The sequence below is a fragment of the Meleagris gallopavo genome, chromosome Z (genome assembly GCF_905368555.1).
Source record: "Meleagris gallopavo chromosome Z, MGAL_WU_HG_1.1, whole genome shotgun sequence".
NCBI classification, from domain to species: domain Eukaryota; kingdom Metazoa; phylum Chordata; class Aves; order Galliformes; family Phasianidae; genus Meleagris; species Meleagris gallopavo.
The window spans coordinates 75,565,228-75,575,402 of NC_139435.1; the positions used below are offsets into that span (position 1 = coordinate 75,565,228).

Here is a 10,175-nt window from a genome sequence, read left to right on the forward strand (position 1 = left end):
AGAAACTAAGGGCATGATTGTCCAGGTGAAACAGAAGCTGCTACAGAGCTGGGGCACTGACCAGGCTCAGTCTGTCTGGGCAGAAAAGCACAAGCACAGGTGCAAGTGGACAGTCTCCAGTCCAACCTCACAGCAAACCTGTCCGTAGCTCTAAGCTAGGGCAGATGTGAAGCCTTTAAAACGCCAGCTGCCCCAGTGCTGTACCACCATCCTGGGAAAGAAACCTTCTCCACTGCCTGACCTGCTTCTCTCCAGCTGCAGCCAGCATCCTTTCCCCTTGTTATGTTGTTACTGCCAAGAAGAGTTTGGCTGTGTAACTGCCCTCCCAGGAGCTGTACGCTGCTACTGGTGCATCAGTGTGGCAGCAGCAGATACAGGCACCTACCTACTGCCACGGAATTTAGAAGAACCTGCCAGCAGCAATGGGGAACATCTCCCACCCTGCTGGGAACAGTGACAGCAGGACCTCGCTCACTGAAAGGCAGTCAGCAGCATCAGAGTTCTTCTCAGAAGCCCAGAGGTGCAGAGACCTTCCCCCTTCCTTACAGCATCATCTACATAAAAAACGTGTACGGGTCCCCAGAAACGGGAGTGGGGGCAGCTGTCCCACACATATGCACTGCCTGTGGAAATGCTTCATAATTCCAGCTGAGGCTTTTCTTTTTCACTTGCTGATTAAATCAAAATTGACATCTCCCTGCTCTCTGGAAAATTCCTAACTCACTTTTGAGCTCTCTAATGGTGGGTCCCACTTATCTGTGGCACAACAAGACAGCAAGAGTGTGTGGCAAAGGCAGCTGCAGCAGAGGCAAAGGCCACTGCTCTCTACTACCACATCACGAGCCTGCCTTTCCAGACATCCTTCTCTGTTCTTCAGCCTTGCCCATCTTCACATGGGACTATTTTCTTGACCTCCCCTCCTCCAAGTTTGACATTGTTTATGGATGTACTTCCATCTCTGATCATTTTCTTCCATATCACCCCACAGCCACTGCTGTGCCTGTAACCAGTCCCCCTCTTCACATGTCCCATCTATCAGCAATGAAGATCATCCTCTCTTCCCATACAGTGGTTAATTTCCTGCCTGCTCCCATCTCTTCACACATCTCCTCCAGTACCAGATTTAATATCTTCAAATCTCTGTCCCTCTGCACCCTCCCTTTCTCCAGCCCTTCCAGCCAAGGAGCAGCCCAGCCCAATCTCTATGTCCCAGCCGAATTCCACCCTACAATCTCCCCATCCCTCCCTCTGTGGCTGCCACTTTCCAAACCAGCCTATTTCTCCACCTTAGCTGATATCCAAAGCTACATTATTTTCTCTGTCTTTGAGTCAGCTCTGGACATCTGTGCCTTGGGGACTTTTTGAGCCAAGGGCTTATCTGTCTGTTTAACAAGCCCTAATGGATTTTCTGCCTGTAGATTCGTCTAACAGCCTTTTTTTGAACCACATCCTCAACATCCTGTGTCAATGAGTTTATCTGTATCCTGTAATTCTTGAACATTGATAAACAGAGGAACAACCACTCCCTGTCTGAACCCTCCATTCCATCATCCTTTTCAAAGGCCATATTCCATATCTCCCCTCAGGCACACTTTTTCCAAGCCTTCTGCTTGCTCCCTTCCCCCAGTGGGATGGGGGACAGAACTGGGGAAAAAAGACAAAACTTCACAGAACTTCAGTTAAAAGTGAAGTCAGAAAAGAGAGAAATAAGAGTAATAATGAACATGTATTTACAAAGCGAGTGAGGTACAAGTAATTGCTCGCCACCTGCTGATTGTTTCTTCAAGATGGGAAGAAAGAGAAGGCAAAGAATTGTCACTTCGGTTTCCTCTTTTCACGACAAAAAGATCTCATCTTAGTCAAGCTTAGAAAGTCCTATTGCACTGATGGCCTGCAGAAGGCTGGGCACCAGCAGAAGCCTCTCAACAGCAAGATTCCCAAAGCCATCAATAAAAGGGGCTTCAGGAGGCTTACTGAAACCATCTTTGAAACCTCAAGGATTACTACAATATTCTCAAGGACGTCCTTTGATCTTCTGCCTCCATCCAGGGGAAGGACCCCTAAAGAAGACACATCTCCTGTGGCTGAAAGTTGGTTTCACCCAAGTTTAACACTCAGCAACGCACTTATAAAGATGTGTGGGAGATGGGCACCCAAGCAGACTTTCCAGGTGGGCTTTTCTATGGGCTTTCTTGCTTCAACTATGTGAAATTTTCTTTCCCACTCGCATTACCAGGTTTCCTCTTTCACTGTCATTACAGTTACAGACAACTTTGGTTTCTAGGGACTTTGCAGGGCCCCTAAACCAAACATCTGCTTGAAGTCCCTATGTCAGGTCAGCTCGGGCAATGAGCTGAAAATCCCCAGTGGCAGAGGTGCTACAGGAAGCAAACAGTCTTGCTAAGGCAAGTATCCCACCGGGAAGATAAGCCTCTGCAGGACGCCAGCAGCTACTGGTGGGCTGCGGGATGCCCCTGCTTCCAGAGAATGCTATTCCGTAGCGGATGACATTATTTAGAAATTCATCCTGTTCAAGCTGCATCGTTTTGTGGAGCTCCTGCCATCGGTCCTCCTCTTTGCTGCTAAAAAAACACCCCATTATTTTCCAAATAATTAACAACTTCCTCGTCCATTTACTGGGTCATGTTCTCATTTGTCAGTCAGACCAAAGGAACCATTATCTAAAAAGATAGATGAGATTCCTGCTGTTTTAAACACCACAGGAGCCAGGAGCTGCCCAAAACACAGCCTGGATGCCAATAGAGATGAAAGCATCACACTCCCACTTGAGCATTTACTTGCAAGAGCTCAGTGAAGGGCTGCATTTGCCTGCTTCAAGAATTTGTGTGCCTGACAGACTGCATCACACCCCTAGCTATTGCACAGGACAGTGGAGGGCACGAGCCTCAAATGGACACCATGGGCTGTGAGGTCAGGACCATCAGGACTGCAGAGACTTTCCAAACCCTTAGCTCAGCCTTTTGACACCTGCCATGATTTTTAAGACTGTGGGGCACTAAATTTCTATTGATTTCTGTGGAAGATGCCAAGCTATCATTAGCAAGATCAATCTTTTCAATTAAGACTTCGGGCATCAGTTACTAACATGAAGACCTCTGTAAAATCGAAGGGAAACATGAGCCACCAGTTTGGCCGCGGGTGGGAAGTGTCAGACAAGAGGCTCTGATCCTCCCTGACTCTAGAGAAAAAAAGCCTCTGTGCACAGGAGGAGCTGGAACTAATGAGAACGTGAACTTGAAGCAGTGCCATTCTGATTTTTTGTTCCACCGTGTGAGTATTTTGGTATCCAAATTAAATTAGAGAAAATGGCAGAGACAAATAATGTAAACTAATTACATTTAAGTAGATGTTAGCAAGACAATCTTTGACTTCTATTTGTCTGTTTAATTAAATTAAAGAGCTGTCTGGGTTTTCTGTGCCTATTATCCCACTGTTTCTTTGCCAGCACAGGCTGTTTTTGCCAGGCCAGATCGAATGGAAGAAACCAGAGGATCAAAAAGGAAGATTGGTCCTTCCTGGCATCTTTCATGTAATCAGACAGCCTTCACATCAAAGTCAGCGTGAGCTTCCTTAGGAAGGACTGCTGCAGTTTAACAGCAACTGAGGCACAGCAGCAGTTATGCTTTTCTAAAAGCCTGTGTAACCACGACCCAGCAGCCTGACGAGCCTCCCTTCCCTCCCACTGCTCCATGGGCTGCGGGAGGAAGAACAAGATGGAGCTCCTCAGCCTCTCCTGCTTTCCTGGAAGCTATCTAATCAGATTCCATGAACTTTGCCTCAAATTCAATCATAAAAATACCATACTGTGAGTTGCTGCTGCTTTATCTTCCTCATTGTCCTCCTTGGTAACTTTGCCCTGCAGTGATAGAGAGGTGGTGCAGACAGGTACACAAGACCATCCCTCTGCAGGGTGAGCATCCCTCCCCTGCGTAGCAGAGCGAAGCCCAAGCGCAACCCCTGCACACCCCAGAAAGGTACCCCATCCCTGCAGGCATTCAAGGCCAGGCTGGATGTGGCTCTGGGCAGCCTGGTCTGGTGGCTGGCGACCCTGCATATAGCAGTGGGGTTTCAACTACATGATCATTGTGGTCCTTTTCAACCCAGGCCATTCTATGATGCTATGAAGAGTGATCCAAAGAGAGACTGAGAAGCCAGACTTCAGGCTGTGCCACGGCAGTGTGCAATGCTGGGTGAAACAAAGCAGGGAGACAGTCAAGAGAGAAAGAGAGAATGGCCTCAGGGCCACGTGCTGTCAGTGGTCCTTTCATGGGCAGTGGCTGTGCTTGAGAAAGATCTTTGCTTGGCTGTGAGCTGAGAAGTCCTATTTGCAAATGTCACAGTGCTTTGGGAAGAGCAAACGTCAGCACTAGCCTAGCACGGCCCTGCAGGGCGTCTTTTCAAAATGGAGAATTGCTGGCAAGCCTGAAATACCGCAAAGGGGAAATCCCTGGAAGTACCAGGCCAGGTTGGCTCCTCTTGCCAGCCAGCATCACCCTGTGTGTATCGAACCCCCTCGGCCCACAGAGCCTCCTGGATTACCCCAAGGTCTTTCCTGTTCCTGCTGCGAGGAGGCAGAAGGCGCGCCAGTGTAATTGCTGCACGCCGCCGGCGGTTTGCCCCAGCCAGCTCTGCACAGCCCGAGCTGCTCAGCTTGCACCTGTGGGAAGCCAGGGGCACCCAGCCGTGCCGTGCAGCAGGAGAGCAGGATGCTGGCAGCCCTGCCTCCATCTGGAGGAGGCCACTCTCATCCAACCAACGCAGCTCCTGCACAGCAAGGCATCAGCCCCACGGCCTCTGCAACAATGGCTACAGCATCCTTGCCAAAAATTACCACTGCTGTTTGTAAGTGGAAGACGGGAGGATAATGGGGGAGGGGGAGGGAGCAGGAGGAGGAGGTGTTTCTTTGTTTTTCCATTGAAGCTAACACACCAAATATTCTTAGAGAAGAGTGGAGGACAGAGTACAGACCGTGCAGAGATCCCCTTACAACAACCAAGAGCAGTTGCAGAGAACTGTTCCGGGCTGGTCTCCTTCCACCCTGTTCCTTCACAGAAGATCTCTCATGCCTTGTCACCCTCTGACAGGTTCCCCATGAGATCCCCACTCAAGAAACTGGGCTGGGATGAAGGCTTCAACTGAAGCCACTGTTGGCTAAGCAATACAAAGATGTCAGAGGACCACAACTTGAGGAGCTCACATGGTCACGAAGAGCACACAACCTCCCTTAGCTTGCCTCTGAGGCATCCATGTCCTGCTCCAGGACATCATCTTCCTTTATGGGCATTTACAAATGCCCCAGTGCCTTCCCTACATCTCTGCAACACCAAAATGCCTGGGCATCTGAAGGGTGAGAAAGGAGAGGCTCCATAAGTGAAAGTAAAAAGGCAAGAAGGCTTCACAGTGACTGAGAATAAGGGAGGGGGTGAAGGGGAATAGTTAGAGATAGTTTATAGAAGTAAGGATGTAGAGCTTGTTAGAAAATAAAGGATGGCAGACACTGGGTCTGGGACAGCGTGGGGGATGAAGGCCATAGTGATAAGGTTTGAGAACAGCCCCAGGACATCTGGCAGGGAGGTGATTAGATGTTAGATGTCCACAGGGCAAGAAGAAACCCGTTTGGGGGCACGCCCCCACAAAAGGCCAGGAGTTTACAGAGAGAAAGGTCAGAAGCCTTCACGAGGAAGATGACAAACCTTCATCCAGTGACCCACTACACACATGCAAGAGGGGAGGGTCTGCATGCTAACGAACACTCAGAGTGTAATGAATATGGGCCCAAATTCTGGAAGAAGCATTGATTATGTATTAGTTCAGCCTATATCTGTAGAACAATTTTTCCTGATGGTGTGCAAGTTAGGCGGATCTCTCCCCCTTGCACCCAGTGTACGTGCACTGCTGAATAAACCAGACCTGCTTTGTAATCTTACTTGGGCTACAGAGTTTCATTCCAAACGTCACATCCACAGCTGGAAGGACAGGGAACCTCACGCAGAACTGGGGCACTGGCAGCCCAGATGTCCCATAAGCAAGTGAAAATGGTCCTCATGCAGGCACCACAAGACAGCTCCAGGGACCAGCAGCATCCCAGTGCCACAGATCCAGCACAGAACCAGACATCCCCAAATCCTCTCATTATCCAGCTCCTAATAACATTACCAGGTGCATGAAAGTTCAAGATGTTACCCATTCACTGAAGTGTTTCCCAAGGGACAAATCAAGCAAGAAAATATCATGGGCACAGAGTCAGAAAGCCATCACATCTCCAGATAACAACCAGCAAGAAATCCACTGCCACCGACACCCACAGGGAGCAGGAGGGCACCACTCCCTTAGGGCAGCGTGGATGCTCAGCGAGGCACTACACATCCCTGGCCTCCCCAGTGCAGCATTATCTGTGGTGTGCCTCCTCACTGACGTGCAAGGTAAGAGCACCGCTGTGACAGCACACAGGCAGCTCGAAGATGTGGTCAGGAGGGAGCCCTGTGGAAATAGGACGGCCTCGCTCTGGCCAGAACTCCCGTCCTCAGAGAGGACACAGCGACTGTCAGACAATGTGGGTGTGACTGCGGACGTGAGGACCCTGCAGGCATAGGATGGCTGCAAGAAGCTCGGGTGGGACCTGGGGACTCCTGCAGGAGAGCTGTCACACACTGAAAACCTCACGGGCTGGACCAACACTGCAACCCCAACCAGTGGTTACCTTCTCCGCTCCCCTCTCTCTCTTTCTTTATTTTTCCCTCTTGAAGTTGTTAAGTGACACAAGGCTTATTGCTGTTTCTTTTAAAGCCACACAGTTCAGCCGCACAGCTTAGCTTTAACCGTGAGAGTGGCAGTACTTCTAAGATCATTCTACTACCGACATTATCATTAAGACTGATTATTATGCTCGGACCTTGAGAGTTGCATCACCCTAATCTAACCGAGGTGATCGGTGAAGCCGGTCACCCTCCCTCCCAGCACGGGTGGGACACGGCGCCCACCCAGGGGACCCGTCTGTGCGGTGCAGGCTGCGCTGACATCCCACAGCCCGCCCTTCCAGGACTCCAGAACAAAGGGTCCGCGTTCAGCCCGCCGCACGCACATACACGGGGCTGCTTTCGTGATCGCGGGCGAAGTTTACCGACGCCCAGCCGCCGCAGGGGCGGCCAGCGCGACGAGCAGGTGCCGGGCGGGCGGGGAAACGCCGCCCCGACGCGAGGGAGCCCCGACGCAGCGCCGGGCTCCGCGCAGGGCCGCCGCGGCCACTCGGCGATGCCGGGAGGCGAACACCGCGCCCCGGGGACGCAGCCCCCGCCGAGGGACGGCCGCGCCCCGCCGCGTCCCCGCGCCCGCGGATGGCGGCGGCCGCTCCGCACAAAGCGGGGTGGGGCCGCGGGAGCCCCGCAGCGCCGCACCGGCAGCGCCCCCGGCTTCCCCGCACGGCAGCGCCTGGAGGAGCCGTGCCTCCGCCGCCGGCCGTCCCGTTCCCGACGGCGGCAGGTGCCCGGCCTGCCCTCCCCACGCGCGCCTCGGCCCCGCGCCGTCCCGCTCCCTACCTCGCCGCTCGCCGCGACGGTCCGGCGGCCGGCAGAGCGTTCACGTGGGAGCCGCGCCGCGCCGCGCCGCGCCAGCCCAGACCGCTCCCCACCCTGGCCCGCCTCCATGCCGCGCCCCGCAGCCCAGAGGTGTCCGCGGGCGCCCGTTGCGGATGCTGGCGGCTGGCAGTGCGGTGCTTCGTAACAGGGGCTTGACGCTCCGGCGCTTTGCCCGTTCCCTGCGGAGCGGCCGCGGGCGATCCCCTGGCGTCGTCGAAGAGTTGCGATGCTGTCTGGGCTGCGTTGCGGAGCGAAATGCCTTGATGTCATCTGCCCACAGTCGCGGCGCTGCCGCTGCACGGTGATGCGCCCGACCGCCGCTCCCACGTCCGTCCTCAGCTCGGCATCGGGCTGGCTCGGCGACCCCGGCAGCGCACTTTTGTTGGCACGTGTGGGCTCGGAGCCGCCCACCTTCACAGGCGGCTCGCCGCTCCCACAGAGCCGCTGCCCTGGGGCCACGTCTGGTGCCGCGGGGCCCGGCGAGGAGCTGGCGGTGCCCAAGGTCAGTCCCAAGGCGGAGGACGTGTCCCTGGCCAGCTACCCGGCGGACATCGCTCCGTCCCGTGTCCGCATCCCACAGCCTTATCGGTCTGTCGCGGCGGCGGCTCTGTGCTGAGCCGGCGGGGACGGCCCTGCAGGACCGCGCTCTCCTGGGCGGGATGCTGCAGTTCGGAAGCGGGCCCAGAGGAGGACCAGGATGATCTGAGGGCTGAGCACCTCTCCTGCAGTGAAAGGCTGAGGGAGTTGGGCTTTGGAGAAGAGAAGGCTCCGGAGAGAGCTCACTGTGGCCTTCCAGGACTTGAGGGGAGCTTATAAACGAGAGAACAACTTTCTACACAGTTGGACAGGGCAAGGGGGAATGGCTTTAAACTTAAAGAGGGGACGTTTAGGTTAGATGCTAAAAAAGAGATGGGTGAGCTGCTGGCACAGCTGCCCAGAGAAGCTTTAGGTGCCCACCCCTGGAGGTGTCCCAGGCCAGTCTGAATGGGGCCCTGGGCAGTGTGAGCTATTTAACGAGGGCCTGCCTAGTTTCTACCTGTCCTGCTGTAATTATTTTCGGCCTTGCAATGCTGGACGTCACTGGCTGCAGTGCACAAATGCTGGCAGATGGTGTGGAGGCATAGCATGGACTTCTGAGACTGACTTAAACACTGCCCTTGTCAAAACTGGTGGGCCTTTCGGAGTTTCAACATGCGAGAGATTTTTTGTGTGTTGAAAAACGTTAAACTAGCAGAGGATTAAGCAAAATACAAGTGTTGATTTGAATTTGCTTTTGGAACATCTTTTCCCATAAGAAATTGCCATAAACTGCCCAAGCACTGCAGGCAGGTCCTGTGATGGAGCCTTATCACTCCCCTCCCCTGGCAAGGCCTTCACTCTCTGCTCTGCCATTCTACCTGGAAGAAAAGCCCTCGCTTGGAATAAAAAATAACCCAAGTCAGAAAAGAGAGTCCTGGGCCTGGCTCTGTCAGGGCAGCACTCCAGGTTACAGGAGGAGATCGAATTGCTCTGCTGTGTGCTGGCATTTTTGCAAGCATGGGATGAGCTAAGGGGTGTGAAGGTAACGGTGGTTCAGATCAGGGCTGAAGCCACCTGTTGTCAACCCAGGGGACTCCCGAGCCAGCAGAGGAGTTCTGTGTAGTTCACAAGTGCCAGTGCAGGCAGGTGGAACTTCTGGACTCCAGGGGCTCCATCTCAAACTCTTGTTTCCCAGCCATGACAGCTGGCCGTGGCAGCACAAAGTATCCTCATGAATTTCATGCAGAGATAACAGCCCAGGATCCACGTCACCACAGGTCTTACCGAGGCCAGTAGGACCAGCACACAGCTAAGTTAAACATCGGGCTCACCTCCTGTGACACCAGTGATTCAGTCCAGCACTGCTCAGGAGCATCAGAGTTGGTGGAGCAGGAGGGAACAGGAGCAGGGGCTGTGAGAGCACGCTGGCTAGGCAGAGGCCTTGCAGTTAATCCCATTTCCACCACAGTTCAGGAAGGAAGCAGTGGTCATACACCAAGCATTGGTGATTAACAATCAGAGGAATGCCATTAAACATTACGTGTGGAGCAAAACCAAGAAGTCTTAATAAAAATAGAATTTTAAGTGCACTTCTAATTTCCATGCCATGATTTAAAAGAGGATGCTTTTCAAAGCCAAAAGTAGCAACAATCTGTATTTGTGTGCATGCATAAATCTATGAGTCAATTACACCAGCAGCTATAAAGAGAATCCTTCTGTCTTTGGAGCTTGTTTAGTTACATGGCATCCTTTTAAAACTGTTGTGTTTTGTTTTGGGGGGGGGAGGAGAGAGGATTGAGATATCGTGGTAAGACTTTCTTCTCACCCCACGCTGTCAGTGCGCACAGGTGTTACTGACACGCAGTGGATCTATCTCGGTGTTGTCCATCTATCTGCTGCAGGGTTTTTACTCTTCCCAGAACCTCAGCTCCAATTTGAATGTAAATTCATCCTGTGTGCCGGCCTCTGGAAGGCTCTGCCAGCTCAGACTTCTGTCGTTCTTTAAAACTGGCTGATTGGAGTCCTTCTGTCTCGTGCTGTACACCCCAGCTCTACCAACCT

General features: G+C 53.0%; 1 protein-coding gene across 1 annotated transcript in view; it reads right to left on the bottom strand.

The window, feature by feature from the left end:
• The window catches only part of CORO2A (coronin 2A), a 44,252-nt gene extending 36,283 nt beyond the window's left edge, over positions 1-7,969 (bottom strand). The window contains exon 1 of the mRNA XM_085213043.1: positions 7,557-7,969. Coding sequence (XP_085069169.1) covers positions 7,557-7,865 — 309 coding nt within the window. The 5' untranslated portion in view covers positions 7,866-7,969. The remainder of the gene's footprint in view (positions 1-7,556) is intronic.
• Between the last annotated feature and the right edge of the window lie 2,206 nt (positions 7,970-10,175).